Source organism: Hippopotamus amphibius, chromosome 1 (genome assembly GCF_030028045.1).
Source record: "Hippopotamus amphibius kiboko isolate mHipAmp2 chromosome 1, mHipAmp2.hap2, whole genome shotgun sequence".
NCBI lineage: Eukaryota > Metazoa > Chordata > Mammalia > Artiodactyla > Hippopotamidae > Hippopotamus > Hippopotamus amphibius.
Genome location: NC_080186.1, coordinates 488,891 through 509,407, shown reverse-complemented (window position 1 = coordinate 509,407; position 20,517 = coordinate 488,891). Strand labels below are relative to the sequence as shown.

Below are 20,517 nucleotides of genomic sequence, written 5' to 3'. Positions count from 1 at the left end.
CAAATGAAGAGAAAAACCAAAGGTGTTCCTCATTGGTCGTCATTAAGGTCTTTACCGACCAGCCTCAAACCTTACATCCAATAGCACCGACCCCTAGCTGGCTTCACTGCATAAAGAAGAGGAAATGGGTAAGAGAAGTGAGGTCGTTGTCCACAGGCAACTCTCTAGCTCCATCCACAAGCCAGCATTTGGCAAGCTTATGTACTTTTGTATGACAAGGAATAACTCCGGAAATAAAGCTGTGCATTTAAGAAGTCAGTTTCATGGACTTTTCAGTGGCTAAGACTCATGGTCCCAATGCAGGGGTCCTGGGTTCCATCCCTGGTCAGGGAACTAGATTCCACATGCTGCAATTAAAAAAAAAAAAAAAAAAACCCCACATGCGGCAACGAAGATCCCCCATGCCACAACTAAGACCCAGCACAGCCAAATAAATAAATTTTTTTTTAAAAGTCAGTTTCACAAAAAAGTCAGTTTCATTTAACTTGGCTTAATTAAAAAACAAATCTTAAGTTGCTCTCTTAAGATTTAGGTGTGGGACTTCTCTGGTGGCACAGTGGCTAAGAATCCACCTGCCACTGCAGGGGACATGGGTTTGATCCCTGGTCCAGGAAGACCCCACATGCTGCGGACCACCTAAACCCGTGCCCCACAACTACTGAGCCTGTGCTCTAGAGCCCACGAGCCACAACTACTGAGCCCACACGCTGCAACTGCTGAAGCCTGTGAGCCTGGAGCCCATGCTCCACAAGAAAAGCCACCGTGCTGAGAAGCCCATGTGTGGCAACGAAGAGTGGCCCCCACTAGCCACAACTAGTGAAAGCCTGCACGCAGCAATGAAGACCCAATGCAGCCAAAAATTAATTTAAAAAAAGATTTAGGTGCTTGCACTCCCTCCCTTTGATGGAGGGGTTCCCTTATCAGAACAGCGCTACTCAGTTTCCCACTTCCAGCGGACCACACTGAATGTCCAGCCCACTTGTGTTTGTCACGTAAAGTCTTAGGCTGGAAGCCACCGGGCAGGCCGGACACAGCTTTCCTAAAGACACTGAGTTAACAGAAGTGAAGTAGGATGATTCTAACTGACGCGTGTGTGTTTAATGACGGACGAGGGGCTCGCAGCCGCCCATGCTGCACTGTTTTGCTGCCGGGATTCCCCCAACATCCCCCTCGCCACAGCATGTTTTTTTCTCTGAGGGAGTCCTCCAGCTTTGAAGACTTGGAGGAGAGACTGCCAAAGTTAAAGGTGCAGGTGGACAGCTTGGCCTCCAGGCTGACCTTGAGCCCAGAGAGGGGGGCACACAGTTGTCCCTGAGAGCACAGGCCAGCAGGGGCAGAGTGGGCGCCACCCAGGCCCAGTGCAGAGGACTCTGCCTTGAGAGCCTGGGCAGCAGGTGTGGCTTCTATGTCCCCTGCAACTGGCCAGACCCCTGAGGAGCTGGGGCCTTCCCGCCAGGCCCCAGGGCTTCCTGGCACCGAGGCTGCAGTGCCAGCTGTTCGACCTGCCTGGTGTCTCCCAGGGACAGAAGCTTGTCCACTTGAACTTCGGATGCTCCCTACCTGCCCTGGCATCACTCTTAGGTCTTGCTCTCCTAGGACAGTTGGGCCTTCAGGGGCTGGTCTCTCTCCCTCACCCAGCTGGGCCCCTGCCAATCCCATTCTCTCTCTCCGGGTCCCAAAAGAACCCTCTGGTTCCAGTCTCTGGAGCCCCAGCTCATACATGCCCCACGCCTGCCCCTCACTGGGCCTCACAGGCCCCAGCCCAGCCCAAAGGAAAGCTGCTGCCTTTGCTGGGCCTCCCGGGCCCAAGGCCTCAGGCCAGGGCCTTGGGCTGCTGGTCCCCACCCTACCCACCAAAGCAGAGTCCCCTCCATAGGGCCCCTGCAGCTCCTCCTCCTGCTGGCTCCAGGGTGAGGATCAGGCTATGAGGGGAGGGAGGACGCAGCCCATGGGCGGGCTGCCTTGGGCTCAGGCCTGGAGAGAGCCCTGGGGCTGAGCCTAAGCGCGCCGCCCCCCAGCCTCGTCTTCCCACATTCTGTTTGCTCTTGGCAAGTGGCCGCCAGCTGATGCCCCAGCCCACTCTCCCCTCCCCCACGGAGCCGTGCCCTCCGTCCCCACCAGCTCAAGGCCAGCACAGCCAGGCCCTCCCCGGAGGCACGCGGGGTGGGAGGCCCTCAGCACAGGCACTCAGCTGCCTGCCTGCCCCGCTGAGGACAGGAGATGTGCCGTGAGCACTGGCCTGCCCCTCGAAGGGCTGAGCTGGGACCTCTGACTTCCCAGAAGAGCACAGTCGGCTGCACAGTCTGGACAGACCTTGGAAGCAAGCCTCTCAAGCCCCGTGGCGCTGCTGGAGCCCCAGTGTCATCTCGAGGGGCTGTGGCACCTGCAGCAGTGGCTCTGGGAGGAGGAACTGCTCAGCCCGGCTTCACGTGCCCTCCCGTCCAGTCGGGGCTGACCCCGGGGCAGCGGAAGGAGTGGCGCCGGGAGCGGCCCGGGGCCCCAGGCCCACGGTGAGTTGAGACGCTCACGGCTCTCACGCCCTCCCCGGGCGTGCTGTGCGCCCCACGTGCGGCACCAGGGCCAGGTGGCTGTGGCCTCCGCTCCCGTGGACACTGTGGTCAGGGGCTCAGGCAAGCTGCGGGCCACCCACCAACGGCTCGCCCTGTGCTCGAGCGCACACCCAGTGGGAACGCGCTGGGAGGAGGGCCTTTCCTTCCTGCAGGGCGCTCGTGTCTGCGGCTAGGGCGATGTAATTTGTCATGCGTGTGTTCGCTGACACTTCTGACACATGAGCAACAAGGGGCAGGTGTTTTAATCCCTGGTCATGACACGTCTGTGAACAGGGGTCGCGCCCACCCTACCCTGCCCCTGCCTGGGAGACCTCAGTGCTCTCCCTTCCCAAGAAGGGCACTGGCCTGACGGGCCCCGGCCCGCTGCGGGCAGCCAGGTGCACAGCCCGCCCTCTCCACCTCCCACCCAAGGGCTGGGGCCGGCAGGGCAGGGTCTCCTGGGAGCCCCCCTCACCACACTCACCTCTAGGGGTGCTATGACTTCCACTGGCATTTTTGTTTTAACGGATGTTGGAAGAAAAATTTTCATCCCAGAAAAAAAGCACAGACACAGCCGTCGCCCTCGAGCTTCCTGAGCTGCCCCCTCACCCCAGCAGGAGGCTGTGAGGACTCACACGTCTCACACGGCGGCTGTGCTTCCGGACCTGACCAAGTTTCTTGCTGTAGCCATGGAAACAGCTCCTGCCAGGGAGCAACCAGCAACTCCACCACCACTTAAGGACACCCACCTCTAGGAGACCTGACTCCAGACCTAGCGGCCATCGGGCTTCTCACAGACAGCCTTTGTCCACGGCCTGGCCCTTGCAGCCCCTGCCGCTGGGCGAGCCCTGGGCTGCAGCACAGACCCCACACGGGACGCGTGTGACAGGCAGCCTTGGTGCAATTCTTGGCTTCTCCTCGTCAAGTGAGGAAGCAGCAGCAGCCCTTGTGAGCATGAGAACCGTGCCCACCCGGCATCGCCAGAGGTGCCCGGCCCTAAGCCTAACCCTCCCCCGCCCGGCCCACTCCTGCCACGTGCACCCGGCCTGCCACGTGGATCATGCCCTCTTGCACGGCCTGTTCTGACTTTCAGGTGTGCCGGGAAGCTCGTAGTTGCCTCAGGAGGTGGCACGTGTAAGTCCCTGCAGGCCTCAGCCTGGGCCGCAGACCCAGAATGGACCGCGGAGCCAGGGCCTGCGAGTCAGGGTAGGCAGAGGGAAGGGGTGGAGACTGGGACAAAGCTGTTTCCTGGAGACTCTTTCCAGACGCTGCCCAGGCTCCAAGGCCTTTACGAACTGCCTGGGATGATGCAAGGGCAGCACTTCTGAGACAAGGGCTTCCAAGAGAGGCGTTCCTTGGCCTGGAGATGGACGTGAGGGCTCCTCTCTCTGGGCCTCAGTGTCCAGCAGAGATGAGGCGGGGCTGGAGCCTCTTCCAGTGGCTCTGCCCTCTCCTGGGCCTGGAGGCGTGTGCTGTGAAGGGGCTCACCACTGACCTTGTCTTTAGTGTGTGACTAAGCCAGTAGAAAATGACCTGCCAGCACCTCCTGCTTGTTCTCCTGCCACCTGCACGGTGTGCTGCAAGCTGGGCTTGGGGACGCAGTGTGGAAGGGGAGCCTCTCTGGGTGCCCAGGGGGCTGCGACCTGCGAGCACCGAGGGGTTTGGGGTGGGAGACGCAGGCCTCCACGGGGGGAGTTCTGTCGCTCGGGGACGGATCAGGCCCAGGTCCCAGGCCCAGGGAGGGTTCCCCTCCCTGGTCAGAGCTGTCTGGGCGCCTGGAACCCTGCTGTTCCCACTCACCAGCCTTGGGACAGGGCCAGCTGCTAAGGTCACAGGAGCACCTGATCCTCGGCTTAATACTGACCGTGCTCGGGGTATAAGCAGAAACCTGCCGTAGCACAGGCCACAGTCCCAGGCTTCCCTCGGCCTGCCTCCGGGGGCTGGGGCACATGGAGCAGAAACAACACCCACCTGGCAGGGCCCCCCCCAGCAAGTCTGGCCTGCCAGGCACTACCATCTGCCCTGGGGCACTACCACCTCAGCCCTGCTCCCCACTCTGCTCACACAGCAAGGGTGGGGGTCCCGGGCTTGCACACGGCCTGCCCGCACGAACACCACACACACTGAACTGGTGGGCGGAACGGGCCCTGGGTGCCTGGGCAGGGGCCACGTGGTGCTCAGAGGCAGGTGCTGGGACGTGGTGGTAGGCCGGCTCACCTGAAGCTCCGCCCCCCACACCCACCAGGCCGTGGCAGGCAGACTGAGACACCCTTGGGGCCCCAGAGACCACCTCTCAACCCTGAGTGACTTGGGTTAGGGGCTCTCCTTCCCATTAGCAGGTGGCAGCGGCAGCCAGACTGCCGTTGAGGGTGTAGGCATGCCAGCGGAGGTGGGGGCAGCCCTGCAGAGGGCCTGCTGTCCCAGGTCCCAGCAATGCCCTCAGGGACGCGGCCTGCACTCTCTGAAGAGGAGGTGCACAGAGAGGCCGCAGGGGGCACAGTGGCCTGAATCCCAGCGCTGGCGGGGGGGGGTTCCCCCCTCCTCTTCCCCAGCACCAGCCGGGGTACCATCTGTCCTCTACCCGACAGGTTTTTTTTCACTCGCAACCTTTCACGGGGCTGGCGTGTTTTGACACGGAATAAAGCACTCCCAGGAGACAGCAGGGCTGAGTTTACATCTGATTTACTGTATTTTAAAGTCTGGGGCGTTAGTGGGGGAAGAGGCAAAGTGAGCACTGAGTCAGCGCAGGTGGAGGAGGAGGTGCCTAGTAGGGCCAAGGGAGAGCAGTACTGCCTGCCATTGGGGCTCGTCTGGTGGCCCCAGCACAGTAAGGAGTGACAGGAGGTGGGGTCAGGAGACACTGCAGAGAATGGCTGGGGTGTAGCCCCCAGGGTCTTCCCTGCTTGTCCCTGCGCCCCCACCATGGAGGCCCTCCGCCCAGAAGCAGGAAAAGCGCCCCGCAAGTGCCAGCCTTAGGACCCCACAGGGACAAGCTCTCCTGTCTCCAGGGTCCCGAATGGCAAGCTCTGTCCCGTTCTTCCCAAAAGGTGCCATCTGCGTCGCAGTGGCTGTAGCTGGGCCCGGTGGGGTCCTAGGTAGGAAGGCAGGGCCACTGTTCCCGCAGGCACTGCCCCCAAGCCAGCTGAGCATCCGGGGGAAGGCTGTGTCTCCAGCCACCCAGCTGCGGACCACACCATCCACTCCCAGCACTTCCCCTCCCCTTTCCCAGACCTTGTCCCCTCCAGGAAGCCTCTGGGCGCCAGGCCAGAGCCAGCGCCTTCCCTTCCCATCCAAGACCCAAGTGGCTGGTGGGGACTCGGAGCCGCCACCGAGACCAACCCCCCTCAACAGATGCTGGCCTCTGCCACCAGCCGGTCTGGCCCTTCGTGCAAGCGGGAGGCCCGGCCGCCCCGGCACCCTGCGGTCCCGATGTTTTCGACGGGCCCCCTGAAATCCCGCCCATCTCCCCGCGAAACCCTGCCCGAGGGACCGCACCGAGTGCCCAGCTCTGGGCCGGGCGGGGGAGGGAGTCGCGAGGGCGCGCACCGCCGCGGAGGGTCAGGCGAGGCCGCGAGCCGCAGGGCGGACGCCGGGGCAGAGCGCCCTCTCGCGCGGGGGTCCCGCGGGCCAAAGGCCGGCCGGCATCCCACCCCCGGGGCAAGACCCGCCGGGCTCGGAGAAGGGGGCCCTCGGGCGCGCGGGCGCGGCCGGCTCACGGCGCCCGGCGCCCGGCCCCCGGCGGCGCGGGGCGCGGGGCGCGGCTGCGCTCGCCGTCGGGCGTGCAGGCCTTGGCCGACAGCGCCCTCTCGCGGCCGGAGCGGAAGGCGGCCGTGACGGTCACCAGGTAGGCGGTGCCGGGCGCCAGGCCCTGCAGCGTGGTGCTGTTGCGGCCCGCGGGCACCTCCACGCGCTGCGCCGCGCCGCCCCGCAGCGGCCCGACCTGCACGTGGTAGCCGAGCGCGGCGGCCGGGCCCAGCGCCGGCGCCCAGCTCACGCGCAGGCTGCGCGGCCGGGCGTGCGAGACGACGATGCGCTCCGGCCCGGCCTCCTCTGCGGGCGCCGCGCCCCCGGCCCGCCCGGCCCCGCGCCCCGCCTCACCCGGCAGCGTGCGCACCCGCAGGTGCTGCGGCCTCAGGAGCCGCACGTTGGACTCCGGCACCAGCGCCACGTCGTAGTCCGTGTCGGGGTCCAGGCCGGTCCAGGCCCAGCCCGTGGCGTTGCCGGGCAGCTGCTGGCGGCGCGCGGTCCCCGGCCCGGCGCCGGGCGCCAGCTCCACCACGTAGTAGCCCGAGTCGGCGGTCAGAAGGGGCGGCCAGGCCAGACGGAAGCCGTCGGACGTGACCTCGGAGGCACGGAGCTGCTGCGGCCACATCGCGTCTGCGGGGGGTGCAGGGGTTCAGAGAACGGAGGTGCCTCCTCGCGCCCGACCCTGCGGCTCCGACGGCTGATTCCGGGAAGACACCCGGAGGCGGGGAGCGGCAGCGCGGGGAGCCAGGCCGGCCTCGGCCACGCCCACCAGATGCGAAAGATCCGCAAGAGCCCGGGGCTGGAGGCAGGACAGGCGTGCAGCCAGCCCCCAGCTTCGGCCCCATCAGGAGCTTCCCTTCCGGCTCCAAGCCCAGGCCAGCGGGGAGCTGTAGCAGCCACCCCCCACCCGGTGCAGGGGCATGGACAAGAGCCCCTCAAAGGTGGCAGGGTCCAAAGTGATGTCAGAGAACAGAGGAGCAACCCCCCACCCAGCCCGAGTGGCCAGCACAGGGCCTGGGGTCAGCTCAACGTTGGACAGTCAAGGAAAATGGGGCCCACGGTACAGCCAGGAGACGGGAGGCCGCTGGAGAATGCCCTGAGGGGCAGGAGAGATGTGACAACCCCAGGAGCAGCTGGACCTGGAGTCTGGGGTGCTGCCTGCCTCAAGTCCCCAGGAGAGTGTGGTGGAGGGACTCCAGGGTGGGACCCCCACATGTGTGCTGCTCTTGAGCTTTGATGCCAAGCACCACAGGACCATCTGAGTGACCGAGCAGGTGGATGAGGCTGATAAATGCCTGGACAGGATTAAGCCTCTAGGGACCCCAATGCTGCCTTCTTCAATGCTGGCTGCGCAGCTGCCTGCCTGGCACACCTCTTGCCCATCCCCCACACTCAGAGCGTGCCCCCAATCCCAGGAGCCCCCATCCTACTGCCTCACTGCCCTGCAGCCTTGGGTTTTTCCTGTCCGGTTGCTTGTCCTTTCTCCTGCTGCCCCTCCAAGCTCAGCCACAGTGGTTGACCCAGGGGCCACCAGGGCCGGATGTCCTGGAGTAAATCTTCAGAAGGATCCTCTACCTCCCTCCAACCCACAGTCCAACCGCCTTCGGTTTCAGGTGGGTGATTAACCACAGGTGGAAGACCTCAAGGGTGTCATTTTGCAGTGGCTACAGCAACCCTTGCTAGTGATCAGGCCCTCCAACACCGGCTTCCTCTCCTGCCAGGTTTACCTGGGTAGGGGGTTCCATGAAAAAGTCGGGGAGCCGCTAGCCCCTGCAGCAGGCCCTCTGAGGTCCGGCCTCCTTTCCAGCAATCCCCACAACAGCCTGCGGGGCAGTCCCGCTCACACCCCTCCGGGGCTGCCCTCGCTCCAGTGGGGACGTGAGGCCCTAGCTCTGTGGGAGGCACTCTCAGCCCTTCCTAACCTGGCCCTCCCCCTACGCCAGGCTTGGTGGGCGCATCTGCAGAGTCCTCAGGTTGGAACCTCCTGCTCTTCCTCTCCAGGTAGCCACATCCCACCAGAGGCAGCCCCAGGGTCCCTCGGCCCACTCCAAGCCCCCCAACTCTCCGGCAGAGAGCCCCACCTGGAGGTGTTTGCTCAGACCTGCCCCTCTGTCCCGCCTCAGCCCAGGTGGTGGGGCACCTGGGGGGAGCGGCTAGAGCATGTCCCTGGAGAAGCCGGGTGGGCACCCCTGTCCCTGCAGCCCTGGCCTCTGACCCAGGCATGTGAGTTCCTCCGGGAGTCTCAGCCAGCCCTCTTCCTGAGTTCCCAGCTGGGGTTCCCGGAAGCCCTGCCTCCTCCCACCTACCAAGGATGGAGCCCCTCAGTGCCGGCGTGAGGATGTGCAGGTCGTCCACATCCACAAAGTGCAGGTGCTTCTCAGGGGGGGCCGAGGCGGCAGCCGACAGCTCCAGGAGGTTGCCGCGGCCGGTGCTGATGATGAAGACGGTGACGCCCAGGTCCTTCAGCTCCTGCATGGGGGGCCCCACGGGGTCGCTGGAGCCGCCGTCTGTCACCCACACCAGTACCTTGGGCACCCCCGGCCGGGCCCCCGCCGCCTTGGCAAACAGCTGCTCCTTAGCGTATGCCAACGCCAGGCCAGTGTTGGTGTCACCCATGCGCTGGGCTGCAGCGCGTATGGCATCCTGGACAGCCGAGCCTGAGCTGTGCTGGCCGAAGGAGAACTCGGTGTGCGGCCGGCTGCCCACGTGCACCAGGCTGGCACGCAGGGCCCCAGGGCCCAGGGGCAGCAGGGCCGCCAGCCGCCCCAAAAACTCCTGAACTCGGGAAAACTCATAATGAGACACGCTGGCAGAGCTGTCCAACAGAAACAGCAGGTCCCCCTGGGGGGCAGATGCCGGGGGGCCTGGGGGGAGAGGGAGAGGTTCAGCCCCGGGCAGTGGCCCCCAGACAGCCCCACACCCAGCGCAGGACCCCCAGGGCCTGAGCTGTCCCTCAGCCGGCACTTGCCCTTACACAAAGAAGCCCTGAAAGCCTGCTCGGTCACACCCCAAAGGTCCTGGGGCGGCACCCCAGGGGGCAGAGGGGTTCTAAGCTAATAGAAGGTCCACACTCTCAGCGGTTCCTGCTTTGAACCCTGGCCACATACCTGGGGCAGCCTCTGGGCTCTGTCTCATTCGCAAAGGAGAGCTGACCCCCCCCCAAGCCCCCACACTCTCCCTGTCTTCAGCAGACTGTGTGCAGGCTGGAGTCAAGGGTCCGGGCCCAGCCCCCAGGAGTGGTGGCTGGATGGGTCTGGGCCACCAGGGTTTGGCTTCCAAGAAGCAGCCTACACAGCTCAGCCTCCAGGTAAGGTAACTGGTGAGATGGGGGCACAAGGCATCTGGAGAGACTGGGGACAGAGGTGGCGGCATGGGGGAGACAGAGCACTGACTGCAGCGCCTCCCACAGCCCAGAAGGCCGGGCTGGAGTCCTGACCCCACTTACAGATGGTGCCACCCCTCCCCCGGCCCCCATGCTCTGCTCCATCTGGACCCAGGAGGCAGACTGCCTGCTGCAGCAGCCCAAGGGCCCCATCACCTCCTCTCGGGCCTCCCCCTTCTTCTCGGCACCCCAGGGGGCAGATGAGGCCCTTGCCACTGTGTCATTAGCAGACAGGGGCCTGAGGTGTCTCGGTTCTGGTCTCGGCCTTGGGGCCTCAGTTTCCCCCAACCCAGTATGGCGACGCCAACCCTCTTACCATCCCTCTACCAACGATCGCTCCGAGGAAAGGGAAACTGAGGCAGGGACAGCCTCCCCGACGGGCACCTCCCCCCTCCCCGTCCAGGCCCCAAGATCACGCGGCGTTGCCACCGGGGCCCGCGCGCAGGTGGGTGGGATCCCCCGCCCGCCGCCCCCGCCCCCGCCCCGCAGCCGCGGAAAGAGAGCGCGCTTCGGTGCAGACGTCGGGGGCTGCAGGCGCGCCGGGAGCCGAGCCCCGCGCGGCCGCCCGCCGCACTCACCGCGCTCCGCGCCGCCCCGCGCCAGCCGCAGGCTCAGGGCCAGGCCGAGCACCGTCCAGGGCAGCATCGCGCGCAACAGCACGGCCGCGCTCTGCCTCCGCTCGCGGCTCGCTCGCTCCGGGGCTGCCGGGCGCGCGACCGCGCGAGCCCGACGCGGGCCCCGCCCCCGGGAGGCCCCGCCCCCCGCGGCCCCGCCCCGAGGTCCGGTCCCGGCGCGCGCGCTGACCCGCGTGCGGAGCAAGGCCGGCTCCGGGAGGCGCGGGCACGAAGGGCCCGGGCGCGCGGCGGGACGCGCGGCACTCGCGGGGGTGCCACAGGCGCGTGGCACGCACGCACACAGACGCTGAGGTCTCCCTTTCCGGCCGTAAGGCCTTGGGGTCAGCCCTGTCCCCTGCCCCCTGCCCCCAGCCGGGAGCCGAGGAGGGAGCCACCGAGCCGGGTCTTCCCTAGGCCCAATGCCCTTGTCTCCGCAGTGCCGGGAGTCCCTGAAGCCAAGCCCAAGAGCGCCCCAGGGGGTATGAGAGTGTGTGGAGGACACCAGAAACAACGTCCCCTCCCCCGACAAGCCGCAGGCCCTGGCCACAGGGCTTGGGGAGGGGCAGGTGTATGGGAACTGGGCCATGTTTCTCCAAGGAACGTCAAACAGAGACCAGAAAGGCATAACTGGGAAAGGAGGCAGGGCATCCTAAGATGCTTGGGAGGGGAAAGAAACCTGAGACCTTCAAAGGGGAGCTTCTGGGGGGACACAAAGCCCCCACCTCACCTGGCTTCTTGGAGGAAGAGGCCTGTCCAGTGTGATCGTGCTAGGCCTGTAGCTGTCTCCATATACCCTGTCCAATGAGGGGCCCAGGGCCCCAGCTGAGGCCAAACTCCAGGACTGAGTACAGACACCACCCCGCCCCCCGCCCCGCCTCCGCCACCTCTGCAGCCCACTGGGGAAGGCTTCCCAGAGACTCACTGTGAACAGGAGTCTTGCATGTGGGATCTTGGCCAGGCCAGAGCTCAGGTGGCTGGCTGCAGGGGCATCCTGAGGGACCCTCAGCCCCCCCGGGGCAGATTCCTTGCCCGTAGGTGAGGCCGTGTCCCGTGGGCAGGAGTGAGGTCCAGGAGAGCCCTGCCCCCTCCCTCCTAAGATGCCTTCTTGTGGGGTCACCACGGCCCTCTGGCAGCCACTCCTCTCTGTGGAGCCGGGGGGGCGGCTGGGCCGTCTCCGCCAGGATGTCCCCTCCCTTCCCCCCTCCCCAGGAGGACACTCAGCAGGGAGGACGGATGGGACTCAATGGTTTTCCTTCCTCCCTTTCTGGCAGGTGAGACGCCAGGCTGTGAGACAGGCCGGAGCTCTGACTTTGCCTAAAAAAGGAAGCAGCTCAGCTGAGCCTGAGGAGCTGGGGCAGGAACAAGCGAGAACTGTGTCCCCGCCGCACCCCCCCCCCCCCCCCCACCGCTTTTGCCGGGAATCTTGGCAGTGGCGGGGCTGGCTCAGCTCCACAGACCTCAGGCCTCGGCTGGGACCAGAAACTGCCTGGTGCTTCCGCCTGGGCCCCGGGGGGCAGCGGTGGGCTTGAGCCCCCAAAGTTCAGGGTGTACCGCCCAGAGGGCCACGCCTGGCCCCAGCCCTCCAGCACGTGAGGCCGCGCAGGGCGGCCGGGGATGAGGCTCTCAGCGGGCGCAGCAGGAGGCGCCCTGGGGGCCCGGGGGCAGCTGACCCCGGTACACACGGGCAGACGGGGCTTGGCTGGGCGCCCACCAGCGGGGAGCGGGCCACACGGGTCTGCCCTGCGGGTCCCCACGCCCGCCCAGCGGCGGGCCCCAGTCACACCTGGCCTGTGCCGCTGGGCTGATGGGGACGCGTCCGTCTCTTCTGGAAAAACTGAGCTGCCCTTCTTGGCCGTGACTGAAGCCCTCTAGGAAGCAGGCGTCCTCCTCCCTGCAGCCTCTCCATCAGAGGGAGAAAGGACAGGGGGCCTGGTCTTGGGCGTGGTCAGCCAGGCCTCTCCCTGGCCTTGGCTGAGCTCAGCCGCCAGCCTTGGCTGAGAGTCCCTTGTCACCTCTGCCCAGAGTCCCTCCTGGTGCCCATCCTGAGCTCTGGCCTGACCCTCGTGAGACCAAGACTGCGCCACCCCCACCGGGTCAGCTCCGCTCCCCACCCCACCCCCCAGTTCCCTGATCTGCCCTGTGGCTCAGCCAGCCACACCCGCCCTGCTGCCAGTATCACGGGGAGGCTCCTTCACTCCCCCAGGGGGGACACGGGCAGACGGTGGGTCTCCAGGGAACTTGGGGGCCAGCCAGGGGTGTCGTGGTCAGGGCCAGGGCTGGGCCTCAGGCAGACGCCAGAGGAAGCACAAATGTAATGGCCCGGAAACCTCCTCTCTGAAGGAAGACAGGCCTGGGGCGGGGGCAGAGAAGGAAGGAGGCGGCCGGGACGCAGCCGGCCCCGGCCCCAGCCCCCTCCCTCTCCGGGGCGGCCCCTGCCTGGCCCTGTGCTCTGGGGACCAGGAGGAAGGCTCAGCCCAGGAGTCCCCAAGCATCACTCCCAGAGCTGGCCCACCCTGCCTGCCAGTCCACAGCAGGCGAACAGGGGGTCCACAGGACCCAGGGACAATGTCGCTCTCCAAGGCGCTGCCCCGCCCCGCGCTGGCCCACGGGGACGCGCCCTCCTCCGCACCGTCCAGGCTCCTGCAGAGAAGAAGGGCCTTTTGTCCCCAGCTCACTGTGGTCATGTTGACCCCAGGGAAAAGGGTAGCTCCCAGGGCCTCTGACCCCACCCCTGACCCCAGCCGAGAGCCTGAGGGGCAGAGCGGCCTGGCCCCACCCCACACCCAGGGTGTCGCCTGTGCTGGTTCTCCTGTCAGTTGTATCTTAAACAGGCCGCCCCCCACACACACACACAGCGGGGGACACAGAAACCGGAAGTGGGAGGGCAGCTGCTGTGGGCCTGGGGGGTGTGCGCCAGCTCGAGGCCCCCTGACTGCCCCCGGCAGTCAGAGGAGCAGAGGGAGGGGGTGGCCGAGAGCAGCAGGGCCCAGGCGCCCCTGCCACCGCCCCACCCACACATTCTTCTAGACTCGACCTGCCTGTTTGTGGTGAGGGATGTGCCAGGGCCTGAGGGCCAGTCCCGGGGGTCTGGCTGTCCCACTGTCTCACGCCCGAGGGGTCCAGGCCTGCCCCTAGTGGCCCCAGAAATGACCCCTACCCAGTCCTTCGGCCGGCAACACCCAGGGTGGCCGGGAAGACGGATGAGGGGGTGGGCAGCCTGCTCACGCGGTGGGGCCACCCCATCTGCATTCGTCCGTCACCTCTGTACTGGGCCCAGCCGCACGACAGACTGCACTGGGCACATGTGGGCACTGGGCAGAGCCCTTGTCCCCCAGCCCTGCCAAGCTAGAAGGTGAACAGGCAGGGGCAAGCTTGCAAAGATGCGTGTCTACTCATTTTCCCTTTGGAGGGTGGGGTCGTGTCCCACCCGGTGGGCAGGAGCTAGAAGTACCAGGGCCTGGGGTGGGAACCTGCCGGTACACGTGAGGGCAGCAAGGAGGCCTGGGGGGCAGGAAGGGCAGGGGAGGGCTTCCTGGGGGAGGCGAGGGCCCAGGAGCAGGGTGGGGGCTGACGCAGGCCTCAAAGAGGTCGAGGCCAAAGGGCAGCTGGGAGGCAAAAGGCAGGCAGCATCCAGTTGCCCCTGGTTTTCAGCCTGCATGGAACTGGACAGTGGTGCCCCTCCCGAGGTGGGACCCCTCCCCTCCCCAGTCCCGGTTTCCTGTGCTAGAACCTTCTGTAACAGGAAGGTGACCACCTTGCCTTGTCCCAGACCCGAACAGGGTCCAGGCAGTCTTGCATGGGAAAGGAGAGAGCAGGGAGGGGCAGACCTGTGTGAGCACCTTGAGGGGGAGGGGTGTTTGTCCCCAGGGTGGGGCCTCAGTCCCCAGGGCCAGCAGGGGCTCTGCCTGCTCCTCCCCAGCACCGCTCAGTTTCTGCCCAGCAGCCCTTGCCTGGCCCACACACCTGGGTGGGGCCAGGCTCACACCTGCGGTGCAGACGGTGGGGATGGAAGGGGCCAGCTCTCCTGGCCGCCTCTCTGCTCAACACTCCGGGTGGGCCTGCAGACACCTGAGCTGCCAGGAAATGCTTTGTGAATGAATAAATGGCCTTGGGCAGATCAGGGAAGCTTGCAAAGCCCAGCTTCTACACCTGCGGGGTCTGGACAATGCCCCCTCAGAGGCGTGAGGGCCAGCAGACAGAAGGGATGCAGGCCCGCGCTCATGCGCACGCGCCTGCAGCTGATGCACGTGCGCGTGCGCACAGGCACACTCTTTCAGGGCAGGGCCCTGGGCAATGGCGGAAAGAGACTTTTTTACCCAAAGTGGAGGTCTCCTTTGGTCCACCAAGCAGCTCAGAACCTCTGCCCTCGACTCTCCCCTTCTCCCTGACGACTGGCCCCTTAAAGCAAACCCCGAGGCCCCTCTGCCCACCTCCCACAGCCCCCACAAGTGTTCCTTTTGTGAGTTGGGGGGCAGAGCTGGGGCCAAGGCAGGCTGTCCCCAGGGCCAGCTGCAGGCCGCGCGGGGCTCAGGCAGGCCTGGGAGGCCGGGACGCGGCTCAGGGACCCGCGGGCTCAGCAGCTGAGCTCCCCGTGGTGGCCCCCCCGCGCCCAGCTGTTGTTTTGATGACTCCCGGGCCAGGCGGGTCCTCAAGAGAGCCCTCATCCTCCACGCCTGGCCAGAGCCTGCCCAGCCCAAGGCAAGAGGGGAAGGAAGGCGGCTTCAGACAGGGGAAGCTCTCCCCGGGCACGGGGCAGCCCGCCAGGCTCCCGTCTGACTGGCAAGAGACGACTGGAAAACCCCAAGGACTCCTGCTGACCCTGAGCCACCCGCGCTCCAGGCCCCGTTCGAGAGCCAGCCGAGCCCCGAGCGCGGCTCCTGGGGCACATCGGGGCCCTGACCTCCGGGCCGCAGGTGGAGCCCTGCCGGCCACATGCGGTGCTGGATCCTTTCCAGAGCCTTCCAGCTATTACTAGATTCCGGACAAATCCCAACAAACACATTTCTAATACACTGCTGGGCTTATAAGGAAGTCGATAGCTCTAAGTCCCCTCCCCTCCATGAAATGCTAAAAAGAAGTACATAAATAAACAGAACAGTGAACAGAAACCCAGGGTGATGAAAGGAAACAAATGGGAAAGCAGAGAATTCCCTGAACACAGGGACAGAGAACCACACTGCATCAGGGCCACGAGTGTGGGTGCCCTGCATGGTGGGCTGCCAACCGGGACCCTAACCAGGGGCCCAGGCTGGTCACGCCTCACATGGGAATCCTCTCTGGAGGGACGTGGCCTCAGAATTTTCACAGGTGTGGGCTGAGGCTTAACAAGTAGAAACATTCAAAGAAACAATATGCTTGCTGGGACTTCCCCGGTGGTCCCGTGGTTAAGACAGGGCGATTCTACTGCAGGGGGTGCGGGTTTGCTCCCTGGTCGGGGAACTAAGATTCCACATGCAGCACGGGGCTGCCAAAAAATAAAAACAAACAAACAAAACAGACAAACGAAAAACTATGTGTGAAATATTCCAGAAGTCAAAGCTGGAACCCAAACACAAGCAGGCACCGAGACACCATCAAAACCATCAGATCTGCGTAAGACGCCAGCGGTGTCCCTTTTGGACAGGACGGCATATAACTTAAAGTAAAATGGATGTGGTAATCAGCAGGTTAGACACGGCCAGTGCTTAGTGGACTGGGAGAGGGAGATGAGGAAACTGCCCAGAGGGCAGCCCTGGGAGACAGGGCGACGGAAAACACAGAGGAGAGATGACCTGACCTGAGAGGTAAAAGACAACAGGAAGCAGTCACGTAATAGGTGTTTCCCAAGAAAGGATCCGTGGGATGAAGGAGGCAGAGCCCATTGTGGACACAGGCAGGCAGCAGTAAGGGGCCGTGAGCGGTAGCTGGGAGCAAGACCTTACTTCCCGGACCAGGAGTCCTGACCACTAGGCCACAGGGGCCAGCGGTCCGGGCCTGGGTCCCTAGTTCTTGCCGGCCTTGTCAAGAATGTATTCAGGCGAGGAGGCAGAAGGTAAAGAGAAAAGTAAAAAGGTTATTGGAAAAGCAAAGTACTTGTGGAAAGACGCACGGGCGAACTCAGAGAGAGAGTCGCGCCTTTGGGAAATTCTTAAATTCTTTGTAAAGGGGCAGGTTTCGGGGCCTCGTCTCCCTTCTGGCCAGGCATCTTGCTTTGTCCCCCCCGGCTAATCTGCCTCTGGACCCTCCCCTGGGTGCACGCGCCTCTCAGTCAAGATGGAGCCCATCGCAAGGGCCTCCGGGAGGGGGGTAGCGGGACGGGCATCCCCTGCCTTTTTGACCCCTTGAAGGCGTTTGCGCATGTGTAGTGTCTCCCTTGCCCCAAGGATGGGGCGTGTCTGACCTCTTGATCTCTTCGTGGGGTTTAGTCCCCCTCTGTCCCTGACATACTCGTGTCCAGTGCCCGGTTATCTACCCTACTCCTGCTGCTGTTTCTTATATCGAAGTGCGGATCTCGAAATACAGCCAGGGGTCCGGTCATACATATGCAGTCTGGAGCCCGGCTGTCTCTTGCCTCAGGAAATGTAAACAGGGGGCTGGTGATGCAGGTCTGGCCTGGAGCGCATCGTCTCCTCCCCCCAGGAGGTGTGAACAGGCGGCCAGCTCTACGTGCCCAGCCTGGAGCCCATCTATCTCCTGCCTCAGAAGTGAAGAAATCATGGTTGAGAATTTTCCAGAACTGACCACAGAAACGGGAGACACAGGGTGAATGAACCAAGGGGATAAGTAAGAACATGGCCACAACCAGAAACACGCCTAAAAGCATAGAACGCAAAAGACGGAAAAGATCTTAAAATTACCCAGAGAGAACAGACAGAGCCCTCACTCGAAAGGCTGACCGGGCCTTGGGCGGAGCCCTCCACACCCTGCGGCTCTGCCTGAAGTTCTGGAACCCTGGAGTGCGGCGGTCACCTCCGGGACTCGCTGCAGGTCGCCGCCAGACCAGACGGGGGGCCCGCGGGGCTGCCCGTCGTCAGGGCACAGGAGCCCAGGGCAGCCACAGCGGCGGAAGCCAGGCGGGCCGCCTTTCTCCCGGCCTGGCCACGGGCTCCTTCTCCCAGAGCCATCTCCCTGCTCCCTGGGGCGGCCCGGCCCCTCGGCGCCTGCGGGGACTGCGCGGTGACGGTGGGCAAGGGCCGCGCGTCCGGGGGAGTCCGGGCCGCCTCGCGGCCCCTCGCAGCACCGCGCACCGGGCCACGCGGCGCGCGCGCGATCTCCCGGCTGCGGCCTGGACGCAGGCCCTGAGCTCGCCAGCCCGGGGCCACCGATGGGGGACACGGGGCGTTCGGGGGCCGCCGGGATCCGGAGACGCCTCTGGGATCACACCCAGGCGCAGAGCTGCTCCTCCCCGTCGGGGTGGCGGCGGGGTCCGGGCCTCCAGCTGGGGGGCGGCAGCAGCGAGCGGAGGCGTCGGGCCAGGCGGGCGCGGGCGGCCGAGGCGAGCACCAGCAGCGGAGGCAGCGCGAGGAAGCCCCCCACGATGAGCGCCGCCGAGCCGCGGTCCGACAGCAGCGCGCGGCACGCGGCGCTGGGCGCCGGGCGCACCTGAGGGCGGGGTGCACGGTCAGGCGGGGTGGGGCGGGGCCTGGGAGCAGGTGGACGGCGCCGGGGCTGGGCCTCCCTCCCGGTGGGCGTGCCGGGTTGGGGGACGGTGCAGCGGGACCGGGGCGGGGCCTGGTGGACTGGGGCGGGGCCGGGAGGGGAGAGGGCGGGGCCGGGAGGGGAGAGGGCGGGGCCTGAGGTCTGGCTCAGCCCGCGAGGGAGCTGGGGCCGGGTGTGGGCCAGGCATTTCTGAGCTCAGGATGGGAGATGGGGGCCCGGGCGGTAAACGGCCCGAGTAGGAGTCCCTTGAGGAGAGATTCAGAGAATAGCTCTCTGGTTCCCCGACCTCCGCCCCCCGTCTCTACTCTCCCCGGCCCTTCCCTGTGTTGGCATCTGACCTGAGGCCCGACCCTGGGGTGTCGCCAGCTGGCACCCCCTTCTCTACTGCAGCGCAGCGTTCGGTGCCCCTCCCCCACCATGTGCCCACAGAAAGAGGGAGAGGTGGCTCACCTGCCTATGCCCTCCCTATCCCAGACCAAGCCATAGCCCATTCCATAGGTGGGAAGGAGGGATCTTCGGAGCGGCTGTGTTGGGGGGTGGGGACTGTGGACTGGTTAAATCTGACAATATCTTTATCTTCTCTTCCTAGAACCCTCCTCCTCTTCCCACCCTGCCCGGCTGTCCCGGCCCTGGTGGCCCCTGGTACAAGGCCGAGAGGCCTCAGGGGAGGGGAGAGAGCCACCCCCTGGGTGGCAAACAAAAGCCCTTCTATTGCTGTGGCCAGTGGAGGGGGGAGGGCTTGGCAGAAGAAGGGGCTCTTGAGGGAGGGGCACGTGTCTCTCCAGGGACTCCCACTTCCCAGGGACCCCAGACAGTTCGCCAGCCCCCACCCATGGAGGCCTCAGCTCACCCTCGAGTGGCACAGGAATCCCAGGTAGACGGCGGTGGCTGCGGGCAGCAGCAGCAGCAGGAACACGGCTGCGGGCAGCAGCAGGAGGAGCAGGAGCGTGGCCAGGGCCCGGCCCGGCAGCAGCAGGGTCCCCAGGCCTTGGGCTGCCAGGCCTGCCCACCCTGGGGACATCAGGTCTGAGGCCTGGCAGTCAGGAAGCCTTCGGGGCAGCATGGGTGCCGTGTCTGAAGTGCTCTCTTCCTCACCCTCCTCTGTCTCCCTCTCCTGCTCACTCATGCTCTCTTGCTAATGGGCCTGGTGGGCTCACAGCGGTGGTCACCAGGCAGGATTGAAGCCCCCCACCCCCACCCCTGGGTCAGATTAGCAACCTTTTAACCCTAGGTCACCAGGTCAGACCTCCACCCACACCCCAGCAACCAGATAGGTAGACCCAGCTGGAGGGCAGGACCCCGGCCCAGGTAGGTCCAGCCCTGACCATCCGTCTCCAGGGCCGCACCTGAACCTCAAGTCCCTGCTGCCAGGCTGACCCTCTCTCTGCCAGGTTACTACAGCTCCAGCCCTGGCAAGTCTCCCCCGCCGGCCCCCGCGTGCTCTGGTCAGAGCCTGCACAGCTGTCCTGACAGCTCAGCACTGGGCCCTCCTCCCTCCGGGTCCCGCCCTCTCCCCACTTCCAGCCCCTGCACACAACAACTTCATTTCAGCGTTCTTGACTCTGGTAACTGCCCCGTCAGTAGCTGACACGGAGAGGTCAACAGCCCCTAGCCCCCACTGGTCTCCTCGTCCCCAAACCTGGCCCCTCTGAGCATCAGAAGAATAGCCCAGAAGATGCTGGGTGCCCACACTGCAGGGCTGTGGAGAGGGCACGTGGGCAATGCATGTGAAATGCTTCGTGTGGGACTCAGCACACAGTAGGCACTCAATGATGGCAGCTACCATCACAGGCATCCTTTGTGTCAGAATCCAATCCATCTTGAAAACAGGCAGAGTGTGTACTCCGTTATTTCAAGTAAGGGGGGGAAGCATTCCCAGCCCCTTCGAAAACCCCAACTAATTTCTCCAAATGTTATCGAAATACTCTTAGCACCTAACAGACTCCGGGGGTCTTCATGTACAACATACAGTGTTTTAAATGCCACTTACATAACTAGTTGACACTGAAACCACTGAGTAGGTTGTCTGGGTGCTGGATGAAGGAGGCCAGGTGGCACCGGATGCCCACGTTTCTCTTTCCCTCCCCCCATAGTCCGCCTCATCCCTTCCAACGTTTCTTCTAACATTTTCCAAGCCTCTCAGCTCACCAGCGCCCTTCAGACACATAGGGACGCAGGACGATGACAGTGACCGCGCACAGCTCGTTCAAGGGACACGGGTGGAGAAAGGCTGGCCAGGACAGCTGCTGGGGCCCCCCCGCAGCGCACGCCAAGCCCTGCTGCCCAACACACATGCAACTGGACTATTTGCACTGGTGCACCCGTGCGAAGCTCTCGTGGTAGCTGTTTGTTTTCTCCGATAGTGAAGCTGGGGTAAAAAGATGTTGCAGATGGTCATGTCTGGGTGGAGGGCGTTCAGACAGCATCTGCTTTCTAAGCCCCACCCGCTCCTGGGGTCCTCCACTCACTCATTTCCTCACTCAACAAACACTCCGTTGAGCTGCCACTGTGCACCAGGTACACTGGAGGCCGATGGATTCAATGGGAGGGAGGCCAACAGAGGCCTCTGCCTGTAGGCGGACAGCTC

General features: G+C 64.7%; 2 protein-coding genes across 2 annotated transcripts; both read right to left on the bottom strand.

Moving 5' to 3' along the window:
- Window positions 1–5,215: 5,215 nt before the first annotated feature.
- VWA1 (von Willebrand factor A domain containing 1) lies at window positions 5,216–11,157 on the bottom strand. The gene is made up of 3 exons (XM_057749902.1): window positions 10,257–11,157; window positions 8,603–9,160; window positions 5,216–6,926 (listed from the first exon to the last, which is right to left on the bottom strand). Exons 1-3 carry the CDS (start codon window positions 10,915–10,917, stop codon window positions 6,262–6,264), a joined length of 1,884 nt encoding a protein of 627 aa, XP_057605885.1. The 5' UTR covers window positions 10,918–11,157; the 3' UTR covers window positions 5,216–6,261.
- A 358-nt stretch (window positions 11,158–11,515) lies between these two features.
- TMEM88B (transmembrane protein 88B) lies at window positions 11,516–19,056 on the bottom strand. Its single transcript, XM_057749917.1, has 3 exons — window positions 18,781–19,056; window positions 12,076–17,873; window positions 11,516–11,606 (listed from the first exon to the last, which is right to left on the bottom strand). The coding sequence occupies exons 1-2, from the start codon at window positions 19,054–19,056 to the stop codon at window positions 17,649–17,651; spliced, it is 501 nt and encodes a 166-aa protein (XP_057605900.1). The 3' UTR covers window positions 11,516–11,606; window positions 12,076–17,648.
- Window positions 19,057–20,517: the final 1,461 nt, after the last annotated feature.